The sequence below is a fragment of the Hydractinia symbiolongicarpus genome, chromosome 7, assembly GCF_029227915.1.
Source record: "Hydractinia symbiolongicarpus strain clone_291-10 chromosome 7, HSymV2.1, whole genome shotgun sequence".
Classification (NCBI taxonomy): domain Eukaryota; kingdom Metazoa; phylum Cnidaria; class Hydrozoa; order Anthoathecata; family Hydractiniidae; genus Hydractinia; species Hydractinia symbiolongicarpus.
Genome location: NC_079881.1, coordinates 9,581,947 through 9,601,519, shown reverse-complemented (window position 1 = coordinate 9,601,519; position 19,573 = coordinate 9,581,947). Strand labels below are relative to the sequence as shown.

The following is a 19,573-nucleotide window of genomic DNA, read 5'->3' as shown; positions in this document are numbered from 1 at the left end:
AAGAGGAACTGTAATTGAATTTTAACTACATTCTTTTAATTCTTAAAAAAAAACAATAATTTTGGGTGTATATTTCTTTTTTGGATGGATTTTTTCGATTATTGTGGTCTGTTGTTTATATTTTCTGCCTACAGAAATGCTAGCGCATGTGCAAAAAAACCCGCAAAACTTTTTAACTTTTTGTAAACATTGGCAAGTAGTCTATAGAAAAGCTGCATAAAGTTATTTAAACTAAAATTCAGCTTTCCCAGTGGCACCCCAAAAGCCCCCCCCCCCCTTAAGGGATAAAAAAAACAGTGTTCCGTATATAATCTACTTATTTTCGTTAAAAGATTAACCAAGTTATATTTACAATTATTATGTTAACAATACTCTTATGAGTACACGATGCGAAGTAAACTAAAGCACGAAACTTTATTTTCATCATACAGATAATACAGAATACGATAAAAAGCGGAATGGAGTTATGATATGTATCTTTACTACTGCCGAAAAAAAAAAGCAGAAATTGATTGTTTTAGAAGGGAAGTTAATGTAAGCAACAGCCTCACTGAACCTTTTAAAGTAGTAATCAAAACAACACTATTTGTCTGCGTAGGTTTGATCATGGATAATGTCAATTTAAACCGGGGAAAATCTTGCGAGAAGTGTTCTCTTAAAACTGAAGAACTGTAACATATTATTCATACGTGTAACAAACATAACTAACCCTCCTTGCTGTTTTAGTGGAAGAGTCAGAAACGTGATAACAAAAGTGGAGCAGCAACGCAAGCAAGGGGTTACAAATAACTTATATTCACAAATTTATATCTTGCTCATAAAACAGAAAGAACCTGAGTAGCTTTGCGAGTAGTGAAATTATCTAGGTTTCCAACTTCGTATTCGCCATATCCTGTATGAAATACAAAATAGAATTTTTGTGGTCTACACGAAATGCAGACCGTGTAAGGACCTTAATACCAAAATAGATAAAAGAAAAACAATTTTAAAATTTAGCTAATAATAAATGAAAATAAATTAAGGTTTTTCACTAGCTAGTTAGTTTTCGTCAAAATTTTCGTTGTGAGGTGTGCTAGGTAGGAAACGAAAAACAAGAAGGAGATAAAAAAGCAAACTCGAATTCGACTTCACAGAAGATGATCTGTTTGTTTTGTATTTGAAAATGAGACAAACAGCGCTTCATTTTGCATTATTTTAACCAATCGGTCGAATTTGACTGACAAGTAAAAGCGGATTTCCTTGCACGTAGCGAATTATCAATGAGGAATTCGACGGCAAAGAAGTTGCATAATATCTTTTTTATTTTCACCACAGAAAATTTTAACGCGGAATATTTCGTCGCTATAAAGTAGAAAATGATTCTTCTTTTCAACGGAGCGAATTTTTTAAAGCAAAATCAAAGCAAAATCAAAACAAAGAAAACTCCGCATGCTCACATACATTCTTGCTGGCGAATTCGCCGTCCGATTCGCTTCGTGGAAATCCACCTTATCAGTACAGCTACGGTTGAAAAACGTTTCGCAATTGAAAGTGCAAATAAGAAACAAAAGAAAGTGCAGAATAACAAAGCCAATGTTAAAACTAATATAAAATTAAATTATAAGGTTTTAATAACTTTTGACAAAAATAAACATTTTTTTTTTACTTCGTAAAACAAATCAAAAAAAAATTTAAAAAAATTAAACATTGACTTTTACCAAGCCGGATACGTTTTTTGAATTGTTTTTTGTGTTCATATTCTTTGGCTTGCCTCTGAAAAAGAAAATAAATAAACATGCCAATGTCGATTTATTAAAAATTAAAATAGAATAAAACCGGGACGGGGAAGCAAAACTGCAATTTATTGCGTTCTTTTTCAAAAACACAAAACTATTGGCGAGCGAAAACCTCTTTCTCTCTCTGTCTTACTCGCTTTCTACAGTACAGTAAACACAACATTAAAAGTGTTAATGTTAACTCCTTATTTACAGCGTTAAGAACGTCTCAGCGATTCTGTTTCATCGTGAGATATAACCTCTTTTTATTATGAATGTAAACTTCTTGTATGTATTTTAACGGCTCACCATAGCAACAACATAAAACTTACTTGGGCGAATCTGTGATTGGAGTCACACCGTGCACGTTGTGAGGTGTTTTACCGTTCCTAGGATGGTCTTGAACGAAGTTTCGACAGCTGGCAAGTTTGGATTCTAAAGCCTGTGAAAATAGATGTAACATCTTTATTACGACATACTTACATCAAACGTTCAATAATACAATAACAGCTTTAATAAACAACACACAACATCTAAGGCCCAATCTTCAACACAAAATAAAACAAGCCAAACATTAAACACACAACACTTCAGGGCCATCTTCAAGTTAAACAGCAAACACACAACAACGACAGACCCCCAAAGTTATCGTTTTAATAAAATTAAATGTCAGCACTATTTTAAAACGAAAAGATGGTTCAACGACCATTATAATACGCAACATCTTATAGGTTGACAGTAGTTACAACAAAAAGGGTTAAACGCTCAACGGCAACACAAACTAAAAATTGATAATATTTACAACATAGACATGATGCTCAGAGAAACAGAGGGAGGAAGTTAGAATTTTAGTTACAAGCTAGCGGTTGTGGACAGGCCAATTTTTGCGAATTTAGGAATATTGAAATATATATTCGTTATAATAAAACACAAAAAAGCTCTTTCCTTCTTTTTGTGCAGTGCAAGTGTGATGCCGAAGTAGGACTCTACAATCACTCATGTAAAGTTAATCTTACGTACACATGGTCTAAGAGCAAACATAATGATAACTTACCCCAACTTTTCGTAGTAGATCACTAACTATATTTAAAGCGGAAATCCTCGCCGACGGAGTCATTGAATTTGGATTACCTCTACTCATCGGCGTCGTAGAATTTGCCGACAGTAAACTATTTGTTCTGTTCTTCTCCAATTCAAACGAATCGTGGTGTGTTTTTGGAGTATTATGTTCAATTGTGTCGATCGGTTTTTTAGGCGTGGAGGGCTCTTTGTGCAACTTGTTCCCATCTGGTGTATCATTAGCTTGATGCGATATATGTGCGTTGTGTTCGGTTTCCGTTATTTTTGATTTCGACTCGCTCAGCGACTGGTGGCGCTGTCTACTATTAAGTGCCAAATCAGCTTTTAAGTCTAGTGAAAAAACAAAAGCAAAAAAAAAAAAATAGTAATAGTTTGGTTTATTGATGCAATGAATACAGGCTGTCTGCTAGAATCTTAGGATGGGTTTTCCTCATATTTCCTTGTTGAGCGATGAAAGGTGACAAATTGTTACTAGTCAGATTCACCGATTTTTGTCGCATTCCCTGATGTTTTTAAAGTTACGTCAATTCCCTGACCTTCGCTTGATTTCCTTGATCTTGCAGCGTCCATGTAATATTTCTTAATTCATAAAAAACATTACGTTTATGGACCTTTTGAGAAATACATTTCTGAGGGTATCCATAATACATTTCAGGTCAGACAAATGCAAATATCATCTTTTACATATTTATAAGAATTTTACGATGAATCTGTTGTAATTTTACCAAGACAAATGTGGAAATTCAAGAAATTTTTTGCATTTCGCAAACATCACGTGTAGTGAATAAGCGACATCAAAAGATTTTACGACCAAAAAATTCTCCGAATCGATGCTCTTGGAAAAGAATCAACAAAGCTAACTTCAAAAACCTAAAGGACTGAAACTCAAAAGGTATTCTCTTATTATCAAAGCATAAATAAAGTGCACTATTCTTGACATACCCCTGGCTTCATCTTTTAGTCTTTGTACAGTGATCATCAGTTCTTCTTTCTCTTCTAATTCATTTTCAAGGAAAGCATTGCGTTCGATGGCACTATTTAGTCTGGCGTCAAATTCTTCCAGTGAACATATTGTTGCTCTGAAATGAAAACATAAAACAACATACAGCCTTTCTGTTCTGATCCAATAAGTAAGCGATTTTACAGTATAAAAATTATTAAAATTAGAAAAAACCAGACACTTATGTAACTCGTTAGAATTTAACGTAAAATGTGTAACACCATCAAGAAAAAATGAATCTGGCTTAAATTTTTCAAACTTGTAATACATGTTAAAAGAACACGTAGCAGCTTTTTCAACATAAGTCCAGACTTTTTTGGTGCCAGTTTCTCTTTACCGGTGTATAATTTCATTCACACATATATCCATTGGGGTATAAAAGAACTTGTTTTATACCACCTCCATGATATAACTCTTTTTAGCAGTGGACAAACTACAAAGACAGCTGGGCGTGACCAGCTATACTTAAAGCAGAGTTAATACGGTGGCGATGTTTATAGAAACCAATCGAACGGCCCATTAGAAAAGTTTCTTAAATTCTGAGGTCATTTTACTATAAAAAGTTTTTTAGCAAGTTTTTTAATTCTCACAGGATCTATAACAAAGAAAAATTGAGCCAAAAAAATGATTTTGACACAGCATAGAGACTTTCATCGACATATATAATAGATGTAACCTTTTCGCCTTTCATTTAGAATAACCTATTCAGGATATACTACTGAAATTTTTCCAATTGATAGGAGGCATATGACTTAAAAATCTTACATTTTTACAACTAGCTAATTTTTTAAGGCAACTATAGTCAGTTTTCTATAAAGTAGTTCCTCCTAAATAATATCTCAAGGAGACTCTCAAATGTGAAAAATTGCAATCTGTACAATGAAAACAAAACTGTGTTAACTACATGACATCAATATTGATGTCCATGACATAGTTTTGTTAAGTATCATGTGATACATTGTATTCTTTTCCTAGTGGTTCGCATTCCAATCATGTTTCTAACATGAAAAAAAGACTATCATTTTCCAGGGTAATACTTCATGTATGCTTCGATCCAATTCCAGTTTCTGTCAATAGACATTTATAATCAGACAATGTTATTGTTTGGTTATGACTTACAAGATAATTTTTTTGAATGTGGATAGTTGCAAATAGAAGAAAAAGTCTTGATTTACAGATATCAATAATTGTCAGATAAATAAAATCTGGGTCTTGTGGACTATTAATTCATAAAAATAACAACCAAAGTCAGTGTAGCAAAAAGAAAAAATCGTTTTTCGTAAAGCCACTTTACTGTATACTTCATACAATACTAAGTAGACATAAAAAGGTTAAAATTTAGTCCTAAAATTTAGGTAAAATACCCAGTAAGGGAGTAACAATAGCTTTTACAATAACATTTATACCAATTATGTCAATTTAGTTGTTTCATTTATTTGAAAGAGAAAAACAAATCATTAATTTTTAACAACAATAATATCCTCTTTAAGTTTACTTGCAGCAGATGGTGTCGGAAACATAAATGTTATTTTTCCTGTTCAAGATACCTCTATTTGTTTAATTTTCAACGAGGAGGATATTAAACACTTATCTGCAACAATGTAATTAATTTTAACAATTATTTGAAAGATATTATAAATGTTTCTGCCATGTGTCTAATTTTAACCAGGCTTATCTGTGGTGATTTAATTAAGATCATTAGGCTTTATAACAAAGACACTTAAGGGCAAAGTAAGGGAAATATAGAATTATAAAACTAATGACTAGCCTAGTAAAGGAAGATAAATTTTAAATACAATCTTACCTTTTCGATCTTTCCAGGTCATCGTTACCTTGCTCCAGTTCACGTATATATTTTGACATTTCCTCTTTTACAGCTTTTACCTGGGCATTTTCATCCTGTAGTGCTGTTATTTGTAAATATGTGTCTCGAGAAGTTGATTCAAGTTTTTCCTATAAAGAGGAAAAAGACATTGCACAAAGGTTGTATTATTATTAAGGGTGGGTAAATGCAATTAAAACCCCCTTCAACCTTTGGCTTAATGACAGAAGAAGGATGTCCAACAGAGGGTAGCTAGCAAATTACAGTAACAAAAATCCAGGACTTTTTAGGACTTTTTCAGACAATAAAAATAAAAACTCAAGGCTAATTTTACAATTTTTAAGTCTTGTGATCAAAAAATACTTGATCATAAGCCAGTATTTAGAAAACTCCCATTTAATTAATAGCAAAAACTTGTAAGTTTAATTTAAGATATTTAAGGATAGCATTATAATAAAAATGTTACAAACCAGTTGAATTTAGAGTTGATTCAGGCTGTAACAATATAAAATGTTTTAGGAAAAGGGGTTAATATAAGCCAGTAACCCGATTTAATCACTGGAGTCCTCATCAACAGGAGAAAGAGCAAATTATAATTAAACTTTAAAGCATGATTTAAAATACAAATAACAATGATGTTTACAATGTTGCCTGTTATTTTTTTAAATAATAGAACCTAAAATAAGAAACAGGCGCATCCTATGTTATAGTAATGTGTTGCTTTACAGTAAGGATTACTAGCAAAAGATCACAATAAAATTTGTTGCCATGTGTACAATGATTGCTGAGAGAACTATTTCCTCATGACACAGCCAAAAATTATGTTATTGTCATTTTATTCATAATGAAGCTAATTATCAAGGTTAAACTTTAATACCTTCTGATTAATACATATTTACTTGTGAAGCACTCACATATGAAGTGACACTATGTAAATAATAGGGAGTGACATTTCTGTTCATACATAACATCTTAAATGCAAAAGTCGTGTGTCTACTGGAAAAAATTATCTAACAGGCAATTTCTTTATTCCTTCCCTTTTTTGTAATTACAAAGCGCCTAAGAAATGTCTTATGCTATTGTCTGATTTTAAAAATGCATTTTTAAGATTAAAAAAAAACGCATGATTGTAAATTGATAATTTCTACCATGGCAATAAACGTATTTTCCCACATCATTAAGCCTTATTGACAAAAGAAATGTATACTATTCTTTGCTCTATTCTTAGGAGAATATATAAAGCTTCAATAAGTTAATAAGTTTAATCTCTTAACAAATACTCATAAAGATCATAATTAACCGTCATAAATAGGAAAGGTAGAAAATAATTTTGCAATCTTGTGCAGACAAAAATTTTGACAGGGAAAAAAATTTGAAAACAATAAAAAATTTAAATGATAATATTTTTCAACCAGGCTGAAGCACTGTTTGTTATCAACAAAACACCATAAACAACAAACTGATAATCAAGGTAAACATTGTGTTACCGATTATAATGTAGTTCATCAAAACAAAATCCCACAGCGTCACAACTTTTACTATGTTGTCTACATATACTTAGACTTATCCAAAGCTGCGCTAACAACAGTACATCTCAATATAAAAATATTCTTTTCTCAAAATACTTTAAAATCTAACAGATGTGACAGCAAGAGATATTCTGTAATCATCCTTTTGAGATGGGAAGTTAAAAACAACATTTGATTATGTGGAAAAAACATTTTTCATAGTGCAAGATTTTATGTGATAATTTTTTAGTGCCAGCAAAATCAAATTTAGCAACACATCTAAAGAATAGTAGCTTAGAAAATATTGAAAAGAACTGTTCGGAGTTGTGAGTTGGACTTTTAATCACTGTCACTGTTGAAATATGCAAATAAATTGTTGAAAGAAGAATGTTAATTCCTGAATATGATGTGTTTGTTTTGTTTGTAAACACAACCAAACATGCAACACAGCTATATAGAAGAAATTTTGACATTTTATTAAAAACAAAAAAAAAATTCCCTGTATGTACATGCATGTACTTGTTTTTATTTCACACATTGTGTATGTACTTAAATTAGCAATTAAAGTGTTACTTCTTCATGTCAACAGGAACATTTGTTCACACTGATTTATCACTACCAAACAATGAAAATAAAATAAATTTAAAATTTTAATGAAATATCGTTATTTACATGTAAAATTAATATCCCAAGGTTTAGAACACCTACTTCATTAAAAAGAAGTGTAATAACATTTTTTACAAACATTCAGAAACTGTTCAAACACTTTCACACTCAAAAATAATTCGGCATTGTTATTTTTCATACAGAAAACTTTTTCAAGATCAATTGGAAATTCATCATGTGGAAAGAGTAAAAGGTCAACCAAAAACCAAAAATAAATATTTAATAAAAAGTAATGAAATGAAAGAAATAAAAAGAGTGTTTATTTATATATTAAACATATATGATAAATCAAAAACCAACCACAAAATCACAAAGTTTGATTTATATATAATTTATAAATCGGCAAAAAAATTTTCTTTTAGAATTACCTAGTGCTTATTAACAATTCAGTTCCTTTGTTTAAAATCAGACTTTGTCATACTGCAAACACAATTTTTCTATTTCCAACAGAGAAATACATAAGCAAACTTATTAATAATTAGCATACACTTAAGCCATTTTTAGGTCACAGCATATCCCAAAACATTTTACCTATAATATATTATGCTGTTCGAACAGTAAATTATTAGAAAATGTCGTCAAAACAAACATATCAATATGCTCCAGTTAATGGCTCTTGTGTTTTCTTTGTAACTCTTGACAGAAAATAAATGACTGATCACAAGGTTAAAAAAAACAGAACAATAGCCATATTCAATAGCCAAATCTGATCAGTTATACCCGATGAGCAGTCATAATTCTAGCCCAAGACATTCAGTATATAGAAATTACGTAACCACTTTCTAATGACGCACTTAAAACTACAATTAAAAAATGAATTAATGAAATAAATATACCTTTAGCATTTCATTTTCTTCTTCTAATGAACTCTTTGTATTAACTAAATCTTTAACTCTTTGTTCATATTGTTCTAATTGAGCCTCAAGTTCTTGTTCAAGTTCTCTACTACCTTCTTGAAACTCATCAAATTCGTCCCTGACATCTTGTAGCCTAGGTAACAAATTACAAAAATCAAATTGCAAATTTCTTAGAAAATAATAATTTAAGAAATTGTATACTGTGAAGGGTTTTCGTTAGTTAGCCTTACTTTTGTATATAATCTTCAGCAATCTGTTTCCAGTATAGAGCTTCGTCTTTTGGATTATCAAAACAAGGTTGCTCTAAATCGGTTTCATTACTGCGGCTAGACACCATGTTTTTTTTAAATATATGTATATTATAGTGATTCTGTACCTAACCCTAAAAAAAATTGAGAAATATATTCAATGGTTAGGGCGAAAAAGTAACCATCTTAAAATTTCCAGGATCTTTGTTTTTTACAGCTTTGACAATGGATTTTTTTGTGAAAACAAGCACACAAAACCTGGAGCTATGTAACACTTGTTATTTTAAGGCTTTGTCATTTTTGCATTTTAAAATTAAATCGTAGCAAAGAAAAGTATATTTAGAACTGTGAAAGAAAGTTAAAAAGTATATCACTGAAATCTCCAAATTTTTGTAGTTGTTGTGCTATTCATAGTTTTGACTGAGAATAAAAACTGATGAATTTAATATGAACATAATAGAAAATCTGTTTTTGTTGAATGTGTTTTGTTATGATTTTTAATTTGTAAAAGTATTAGATGAGTTTTGCAGTGGTGTAATGTTTGTTTTTGAGCACTATATTCATGTGCATCAGTTGGTTGGTCAGGTAGATTTTCCTCCAAAATTTTCTGTCCCTACGACCATAAACTACTTAATTATTTTTTGCTAAGTTTTTTCTGACTTACTGAACCAGGTGTTCAGAGGAAACGAACATAAACAAGCAAACATAAACAAGCAAAAATAAACATATTTAAAAGGCTCTACTATACAGTTAAAAATTTTGGTGCTTTTTTTTACTCATAATGGTCATTTACTCTATGTGAACTATTTATTGGCAGTTAGATGGCCTTGAAATTGTAACAGAATTGTGATACAACTTGCTAGCTATATTTTGGGGCTCACTACTGTAATTATAGGGTATCCCAAGATCTGGCTACCAAAAACTTTAGCTAGCTGTCAAGCAAATTTTCCTGTTTTTTTTTCTGGGTGTCTAGGTAAGTGTGTATTTCCTAAGCAGCTATTAACTAATATATTAAGGACACTCAAGAAAGATATGACAGTATATAACTAGATATCTAGCTAGCTATAAATACTAGCTAGCTACAACGATAAAAAGCTGGGGTAGGTGCTCTGGCTATAAGCTACCAGCCAAATACACGGCTGCAGCGAAAAGCAATATATATAAATACTCTGACATAGTAGTTTAGTAAAGCGAGAAAAATTCCCTGGTGATCAAATTTATCAGTTCATATGTATTCCAGAGCGTCTTCAAATAAGAAAGTAAATTTTATCTCTGTATCCCACTGCTTGCCGTCCATTTTGAATTTTTTTTTCAAGATTGACATGAACCAGGCTGGCCGTTCAATAGCTCTGCGATATTACAGAACGTCTATTTACATCTCGTAGCAATGGACTGATAGCTAACTATGCCAGGATAGAACAACAACATTAGCGTCACTCTGTGCCGACCGTAGGTATTTTTTGGCTGTGATGTCATATTCTAGGAATTTTACTTTCTTTACCCTCTTTCAGATTTTAAAAAAGGTTTCCAAAACTTCCACAGTGAATTTATAATTTACATAAAAAAAGAGATATTTCCAATGCAAGAGAGATTTTCGTTAAATTTAAAAAAAAATGCGATTTTTTGTTTGTCGTATTTTGAAAAATTCCTATTCTTTCAATTCATATTTACGAATTGACAATCTGAAAAAATGTTGGACGCTTCTTCTTTATGGCTTTTTATGCTCTTATCTTATATTTCAATTAAATACTCCTTTCCTAAAACCTTTTAAGCGCCCCTTCATATTAACGCCTTTCCTAAAAATTAATCTAAAAAATCCGTAGACATTAAAAAACCGACTCAACTAAAGTTAACACGTAGCATTCATTAGTACCTTATTTTGATTTGAAACTACATTTTCATGAGACACTATCCATACCTAGTTTTAACGGTGTTTTAGAGATCTCTGATTAAACGCCCTTTCTCTTAAAATATCAACAATTACAAAAACGTCAAAGGATTTGAAAATTGAGATGAGAAGCAGTTCAACACTGAAACCCTTTGAAATTAATTAGCAAGGAATTCCAATACATCAAAATATTTCAACAAAGAACTAATTAATACATATTTTTCAAGCAATTCAACGAGCTAATGTTATCCTTGAAATTTTTATTAAACCGTCTGTTAGTATTTACGGCATGTTAATAATTAATCCCGTGTTATTTAACGCCAACGAACTTAAAAATTCCATTCTCACTTGAAATTCGTCTTTTCCTATTTCATTTCCATCCTAACTTTTCCGTGGCTCCTATTTTTTTTATAACTTTTAGATAAAACACGCAATCATCACAATCATCCTCATCCACCGAAAGTTTTTGGGTTCTCTCTTATATCAAAAAGGAAAAAATTCTCGAGGACGAGGTTGCACGTAATCTCTTATGACTCTTTCTCATAATTTCGCACAATACATGAAGAAAACAAAACCGTCGTAGCATTTTTGAATTTTTGATTCATTCTCTTAAAAATTCTTTATTACCAGATGACCTTTACGGAGCTATCACATGTAACATTTTCTATAGTTCTCGAATTTTTTGAATAAGAAGCCTTTTACACTAAAACTGTAAAATTTTAAGTGGAACTCAGAAAATTGTTCATATTTTAGTAGCATAGCTACTTGTTTTTCTAACAAGGTGCAGTATGACTCGAGAGGTGCTAATGTCACAACCTCGTTCCCAGGGCTCCCTGCTTCTTTTTTTTTACATCAAGGGCGTCAAGTAAGCGCGAACGGCTTTGACATCAGGCAACAAACCCTGGGGACAATGTACGATCACATTAACAAGATTCGGGAATAAATGAATTGATGTTACGTGTTTTTCGATATTTAGCTGTCTTTACATTAGGTTACATTATTTCTAGCTTGGCTTAGGGAAAAAATCACCACATAAATGTTGTGAAATTGACCAGCAAAACAAATATATAAATATATGCTGAATATACAATATCGAACATAAACAATATCTAACACAAGGTTTCTTGGGAATCGCTTTTAGCTACGATTCCTGATCAAATAAAAAAAATTTAGGGCTTTCCCTACCTGGCTCCAGTTATTTCCAGTGTTATAAAAGTGTAAATTCCAGTCTAAGATTACATAATTAAATAAATATATACGAACTAACAAGAAATGGGAAAATGCAAATGTTATTGCAGTGTCTTTTGGATTTTTACTTGCAAAAATATATATAGATTTCGTTAATAACCCAATGTGCGCATTTGGACTAAAATCCGCAAACATTTGTACACATTGACAAGCTGCCTATCCTGCATGGTTGGTTTTGTTTTCACTTAATTGTCAATCGAGCCTCTTTACCGATTGGCTGGTTGTTGTTTCGTACCCACAGTAAAAGTTAAATGACGCAGTCCCCTCGTTTCCAGGTCCCTTGTCTTCCAGCAATATTGGGTTTTAAGCTGTCATTTTGCAAAAAAATTATTTTAAGTTGAACTTTCTTAAAAATAAAAAATGGCAGACAACTAGAATTTTTACTTAAGTGGGGGGAGATGTATCCTTCAAAAAAACCGTACGAGCATTAATATAAACAAGAATATAAATATTATTTTCGGAGAAATAAACATAAAATAAGGACTATTTTATAGACTTTTTGTTCCGACGTAGTAACAATATTCTATTTTCTTTAATATATACAAGATTTTATCAGTAGTTTGATATAAGTTGGTCGTCACAATCAGTACAGTTGATGCTGTTAACCCTTAATAAAAAAAGCGAGGCAAACGAAGACTGTCTTGCTTAACCTGATCCGTTTAGATATTTCAACAACAAAAATGGTCGACATGATGTAAATTAAAATCTCTAGATTCGTCAAAAAGGTATAAAAACAGGACCCTGCACCAAATATAAAACAGAGCATTTAGTCATATACTCTGACTCTGAATATGCTATGTTTATTTTGAATTTAATAACTCCTCAAACTCCCACTTACTGATGAAGTCACTATTCTTGGGACTAAAATTTTCATTTAATTTACAAGAGTTAATCATAGGGACTTCACAAAAAAAAAAAGAACGAGGACTATCTGCAACGGCTTTGTTAATGACTTTTCATGAAAACCTGTCTTGTGAAAACGGCGCCAAAAAGCACAGGGAAGCGACAATGCAAAGTAAAGTCAAATCAAGCATGGCTACTGTAAAAATTGCAGAAAAAAGATGCGAAACCGACAAAGAAAGTGACAACAAGCCGTTAAACATACAAAAAGGTCTAAAAACAGGACCCTGCACCAAATACAAAACAGAACATATAGTCGGGATATAACTCTGAATATACTATGTTTATTTTGAATTTATAACCTCCACCGCGCCATACCCTATTAGTGATGATGTCATTGATCTTGGTAATAAAATCTTCCTTCAACTTATTACAGTACATAATATCAACATAGGCGAAAACCTTGCAAGAATTACGTGTTATAAAACGGAAGAATAACGACTCGCTAACTTCGCCGCCATTACTCGGTGTGTCGGCGCGTTCGTCACTGAGTTCATGTTTAACTTTTTATTGATTTGTTTTTTCGGATATCTGTTCTGCAGCGCACTTCCTCCAGTTGACTTTGGTCTAAAAAGTTAGTTAGTAAGTATTACGCATGCGCGCAACAATTTAACAAGTACGAAAACGATGCAAGATTTACTTCAATGTTTTACACTGAATTGTGGTTGTATGCCAGAGGTTAAAGAGAACTTGAACCATGAACCTGGTAGAGTGGCCACAGATTCAAAACTTCGTAATTTTGAAGATTTTGACCTAAAAATCTCCTAAATATTACACTGCAAAACATATAAAAACTATTTCATATTTTTAGAAATTTGCTACAATTTTAGAAAGAACTAAAATTAAGCACGCCTTTCCCTAATTCAATATCAGAGAAGGTTGTTTTCAATTGCAGTATTTATGTAAATATAATTCACCAGTCCTAAACATATAATGCTCAATTTTTTGCCACATAAAAAATAATAAATACTATCAAAAAATTGTGAATGTCAACATTAAATAATTTTTAGAGATTTTAAGAGAACTAGTCATCAGCCCGTGGAAAAATCCACGGGTTCGCTTGTCCTTTTTATACTTGCGCAATTAAGCTACCATTTTGTGTGACAGACGGACAGACGTATACGTGTATTATAATATAGATTGATATTTTTGGTCCAAATTTTTAGGTTTGTGGTGTCCATGTTTTAAGTTATTAAGGTAATTTTAAGAGGCCAAATTTATATTTCATGAAATATTTACAAAACTGCAAAAACCTGAGACTGAGTAAACTAATTTTACACGCATTTTAACTAAAAATTGGGTCTTATCAAAATGCGTTTCTATTTTTCGTTACGTTTTTATTCCTAAAATAGTTTATAGTTTAGTTGCCAGCTACAAACACAGCGACAACATAGTCAAACCTTGATCTCTCGCTCAACACTGGCGACGAATGACTTTGAATAGGTCGCAAAGGTCTAAAAATAAAACTGGTTACAATTAGTTTCCCGTAAAACAGTCAGGTTACCGATGGCATTTTGTCTTATTTAACTAAACATCGCCATATCCCTACCCAGAAATTTTCAATTTTATGTGCGAACGCACGAATTTGAGAAATATAATTCGAATTTATTTTTCCATCGACCTGGAAAATTCGATTTTTAAGAATATTTGAGTTCCTCCGAAATTAAATCCGCGCAGAAATTAAATTTATGCAAAAATTAAATCCGCGCAAAAATTAATTCCGCGCAAAAATTAAATCCGCGCAAAAATTAATTCCGCGCAAAAATTAAATCCGCCCAAAAATCAAATTCGCGTAAAAATTAAATTTCACAAAAAATTTTACGTAAAGTTAAACAGCGATGAACATGCGACAACAATGAAGAAACAAAATATAAAAAAACACCTGTTACCTCTGCTCCTTCTCAGTTGTTTTCTTTACACTTTGGATTTTCTCTGGTGCTGTTTTTGGTCGATTTTCATTACTATTTACATTTTACAGTGAAGGAGAATATCAAAGAAAATAACAAAAACAGGAAAAAACAAAATTCACTCGATTGCAACTGTAACTGTATGCATAGGGTGGGTACCAGTTTTGCAAGGCAGCCAAAACCTTTCTTAGGACAAATTTAATGAATTTTCATGATTTTTTAAAAAAGTAATAATGACTACTAAACCCTGTGAAAATATTTCTTAAAATTATAAATTGAATAATTCTCGTTATTACAATGACAAGTAAGTCGCACGTGGCTTTTTTGTCCTAAAGGTGTGGTCCATAATAATCTTCAGACTAAAGCATGTTTTTGGGCTTGCAGGCTACCCTACTTTCGGGCACAAACCTCCCAATCTTAATCTAGTTATATTTTTAACAGCCTTTAGAGGGCATAGTGTCACAACACATTGCCCTCTAAAGGAAAATGAATAAGTAGCAGAATTTTGTGTAAACACGTCTTTGCAAAAAAGTCAAGAAGCATGCTATTTTGAAGAAAAGCTTATGATCCTTTTGATAAAATAATAAATAAAAAATGAGTTGAAAAGCCTAATGTGTGGAATTAGTGGCACCGCTATGAACAATGGCCAAAACGATTTAACAATTACATATATCCTTAGTTTTTCAGCCCACCAAGGATAAATGGAAGCAACATATTACTAGTCACTGAGACAGTCAACTAGGTGATGTTTTGAAACCTCAAATACATAAATAAAATACAACAACGTATACGGACGCTTTCTGACGACACAATGAGACAACACAATGGTTAGCCCATATGTAGAAAGTAAAAAAGGATACACGTGATCCTGTCTTCTCTTCATAGATCTTTGAGAAGCTGTGGATAGCTTTTTGTGGACAGGTTCTTTCGTTGTCTTAACCTCTTTGTTCTAAGAAGAATATTTTATTTATATAAACCCGATATATAAGAAAAACAAGAGTGTGGCTCGCTCAGAAGAAAATGCAAAGTTTTTACGTTTAAATAAAAAAATGTACTAGAAGAGGTTTTGCACGTTTTTGAAAGGAGACTTGCTAACGTATATAGCTAGCCAGGAGACCCAGCGTAATTTTACTACTAAGTAATTACTACTAGTAATTTAACTACTACTACTACTAGTAATTTAACTACTCCGATTTCCCGGTGGTAAGAAAAATTACGCTGGGTCTCAAACGATTTTTCTGCGGCCAAAATCTGGCCGCACGTTTTTATTGGCTAATTCTATTGTTCTTTGCTCACGTGGTCCATGACGGGGAAAGCCCTTTTCATCCGAATATTCCAGCGAGTGGTTTCACTCACCCTAACAAACATTAGTAAACTATTAAAGTTTTTACCATAGTAAGATATGGCCAAGCTTGGTAAACAACTCACAGATAAAGTAAAATGGCCCCTGAAACGATTAGTCACATTGTTATAATTAAACTCGGGGTTTACGCTGAATCATTCGTTCGCGTCTAAGCTTTTGTTTGAGAGAAACTCATTTTATCAACTCGAAGAGGAAAGCTTAGTTAACCAGGCTAGTATATAGCAAATTTTGAAGAGATTTGATAGTGTTTTCAAGTTCACAGAACAACAACAACACAAGTCGACGTCTTTAACTTCACTTAGATGTCCCTCTTACTGGCATTCTTAACGATTAAAAACAACGCGCGGAAATATCTGTAAATAAATCCGGCAACATAGTCCCACAATTGCACCGCCAAAGTTCTAAGGACTAGGTTCTCATAAAAAACGCTCCGCGTATTAAGCCAAAGAATGAATTGGCCTAGCCAACGGTGTCCAACATGAATCATCAACTCTCTTCCTCAACCCTAGTGCAGCTTCACTTTAGAAAGTTAACCATTTGACCTGACAAAAGATATTTCAAGTGTTTTAAGGGTTGACGAGTGTGATTTATAAAATATTTAACTAACTAATTTTGTCCAATAATTCATTTTGAACACTTTAAATTCTTGCACAATTCTCCTTAACATTCAACGACGGGTCACGGGCAGGCAAAGGCAAATAAAAAACAACACAGGTGCGCCAATGTGCGCCTGAGGACTAGGTTATTAAAACAAGTGTTCCCCACGTTTTACAAGGAGAATGAGTTGGCCTATTCAATATGCCCAACATGAACTGTCTAGTTACTTTAATAAGCCTAAAATCACAGCTCAATTTTTGGAAAGTTAATTAGTTTCCTACTAGAAGAGACGTCTCTCTAAAATCGAATGCGGTTTAGTTAGGATTAAGGTTAAGTTCACAGAATCAAGATTTGGAAAACCTTATGGAAAAAACGTGTTGAAATAAATTACAATTAAATTAGGGCAGGCAACACCCCACTCTGGTGTTTTGACGGACTTATTTTAGGGAATGCATCACCTCCACTTAAGTGAAAACGACATACCCACTTAGTGGATGCGGCACCTCACTTTAGTGGATACAACACCCTAATTTTGGGGATACAACATCCCAATTTTATTGGACATGATACGCGATTTTGGTAGATGCTACACCCCTACTGGAGGAAGCGACACCCCGACTTTGTGAAATACACATCATCCCCTTTACATGGATGTGCAAGACCTCGCTCGGTGGATGTTACACCAACACCTGAATGAATGCAACATCCCTATTTTGGTAAATAAAACACCCTAGTTTTGGGGGATGTTGCACACACCCAATTCGGTGATGCGTCAATTCTGCTTTGGTGGAAATAAAACTCGACTTTAAAGACTGGGAAACCTGACTTAAATGTATAATTCATGCAGAATGAAGTGGTCACACTTCCCAGCAAATTCACATTACGAAAACCACCCATACCTGTACAAGGCAGAAAATTTCGAAAGAAAGTATTGACGTCAGCAGACTTGAGATTTAAAGAAAATACCTAAAAATCTAACTTGCGAGTTCATTAATTGTCTTGGTTACTCAATACAAACACACTTATTAATAGAGAATGTTGTATTATGACAAATTTTTAGCATATATCATACGCATGGAACGCAACTTGTAAGTTTAGAAAAAATGGATCGAGCTAATACTGGACCACCCAGTTCGAATTGTTTGAAATTTTACTTTAAAATTGACAAAGAAAAGGAATTTTTGCCATCGCTGGAGTCCTAGCTGGTGTCAAACATACCTGAAAGTTACTTAGTTGTGTCTTTCTCTCCTCTCTTCGGAGTCGTGATAGCATTATGAGTTTCATTTGATCTGTTGCGGAGGTATCGAAGAAAACATCATGAAATTTGTTTCGTTTGTTCAACAACTGTAACAAACCAGTATTAATATATCAATAGAGAGACACACAAAATCAAACAAACAAATAAACAATTTTAAAACAGGTTATTTTGGTACGATTTTAGCTTCAAGGAGCTTAAACTTCGCTCTTTTAAAAAAAAAAATTGAGCATCTCATTACATTATTTAAAAAATGGATTTGAAGAGTTTTGATAAACAAAATGGAATATGAGGAGTTTCGAAAATTTTTCTGACCATCTTTATGAATCTAAACAGGCCTATTTTTGTGAACTTTGAGCGTGATCTACCAAGGATTCTTAGTGTAAGCAAGTAACAGTATAACGAACGAATCGTACCTCTTCTTGCAACCTCATGCGTAATTGTCTATCAGCAGAACTTATATTCTTTTTGATAGATTTCTCTTTTTCTATATCATTCAAAAAGGCTTGTGTATCCTAAAATAAGTAGTACAATTTGTGTTGACTAAAAATGTTTTTGTTATTATTAATCCAGACTCCAAAGTACCTTATCGGTGTTGGAATACAAGCCGATTTAAAATCCGGCAGTGCCCAACATTGCCAATATTGCGCCAGCAGTTGGCCAGAAATGACGCTCAATGACGCAATATTGGAAAAACATAATGCTTTAGAGTCTAAATCTCAAATTTCATGACAAAAAGCAATTTTGAAAGGACACAAATGGAACTTAAATACAATTTTTTATATCATTACGCATACCTTTATCGTTTTAATGATTTCCTGAACTTTATTTGTCTTCATTAACATCCTGACCAAACATCCCTCCGCCACAGCTTCCAATTTACTTTTTAAACCTTCATTTAAATCTTTTGCCTTAATGATAGAAAAACATTTGCATTAAAATAAATTAAGTAGTTAGAAGAAGATTTTACCGACAGAACTTAATCTATTACTTTCAGCAGCAAGAAATTTTTTGTTTTAAAAACAAAAAGAGCTAACACTGCAAAGCTTGAATGCTTACTGCTTTAGTTTGTGGAAAAAGACGTAATAATTTAAAATTTTAAAGTTCTGGGAAGACACTTATAACATACCCTAGAATATCCCAGATTAGTAAAATACACTAGGGACCAAAAAAAATATGAGCCTCAATTCTAATAATTTAAATAATCATATATATACTTCATGAAGTTTATATGTCGTGTCTTACAACATTTTAGACTTTTAGACCCGAAAACAACATTGTCATAATTCAAATTTATGAGAAGAGAATCTTTATAAGGGTGCTAACCCAGTGAGTTACTATCATACAATGTAATGTAACTAGACAGAACTTTTTTCAAATGATCTCAAGGTTTTCAGGGTTGAATGGATATCCAACTTTTCCAAGTTTAACCGTTTTTACGGTCTGGCAAACACTGTGGGACTTATACGGCACTTGTGCT

At 32.5% G+C, this 19,573-nt stretch overlaps 2 protein-coding genes across 4 annotated transcripts in view; both read right to left on the bottom strand.

Annotated features, from left to right (window-relative positions):
- Positions 1–299: 299 nt before the first annotated feature.
- Positions 300–9,097, bottom strand: LOC130648912 (nuclear distribution protein nudE-like 1-B). Its single transcript, XM_057455042.1, has 8 exons — positions 8,918–9,097; positions 8,667–8,820; positions 5,639–5,787; positions 3,777–3,913; positions 2,809–3,164; positions 2,087–2,196; positions 1,692–1,752; positions 300–892 (listed from the first exon to the last, which is right to left on the bottom strand). The coding sequence occupies exons 1-8, from the start codon at positions 9,022–9,024 to the stop codon at positions 863–865; spliced, it is 1,104 nt and encodes a 367-aa protein (XP_057311025.1). The 5' UTR covers positions 9,025–9,097; the 3' UTR covers positions 300–862.
- Positions 9,098–11,860: 2,763 nt separating this feature from the next.
- The window catches only part of LOC130649464 (uncharacterized), a 28,212-nt gene continuing 20,499 nt past the window's right edge, over positions 11,861–19,573 (bottom strand). For 2 of the 3 annotated variants that reach the window (XM_057455739.1, XM_057455737.1), the window contains exons 5-11: positions 18,891–19,004; positions 18,510–18,608; positions 18,057–18,182; positions 15,739–15,827; positions 14,861–14,932; positions 14,372–14,437; positions 11,861–13,538 (exon numbers count right to left, since the gene is read on the bottom strand). In XM_057455739.1, the coding sequence (XP_057311722.1) occupies positions 13,391–13,538; positions 14,372–14,437; positions 14,861–14,932; positions 15,739–15,827; positions 18,057–18,182; positions 18,510–18,608; positions 18,891–19,004 (714 nt within the window). In that variant the 3' untranslated portion in view covers positions 11,861–13,390. The remainder of the gene's footprint in view (positions 13,539–14,371; positions 14,438–14,860; positions 14,933–15,738; positions 15,828–18,056; positions 18,183–18,509; positions 18,609–18,890; positions 19,005–19,573) is intronic. The other variant, XM_057455740.1, reaches the window with a different exon arrangement.

Excerpts from the sequence above, each read along its gene's own strand:
- LOC130648912 (XM_057455042.1), bottom strand. The coding sequence starts at position 9,024 with ATGGTGTCTAGCCGCAGTAATGAAACCGATTTAGAGCAACCTTGTTTT. Across the intron at positions 5,788-8,666 it reads AAGAAAATGAAATGCTAAAG|GAAAAACTTGAATCAACTTC; the intron begins GTATATTTATTT and ends TCCTCTTTATAG. Across the intron at positions 3,914-5,638 it reads GACCTGGAAAGATCGAAAAG|AGCAACAATATGTTCACTGG; the intron begins GTAAGATTGTAT and ends TTTTCATTTCAG.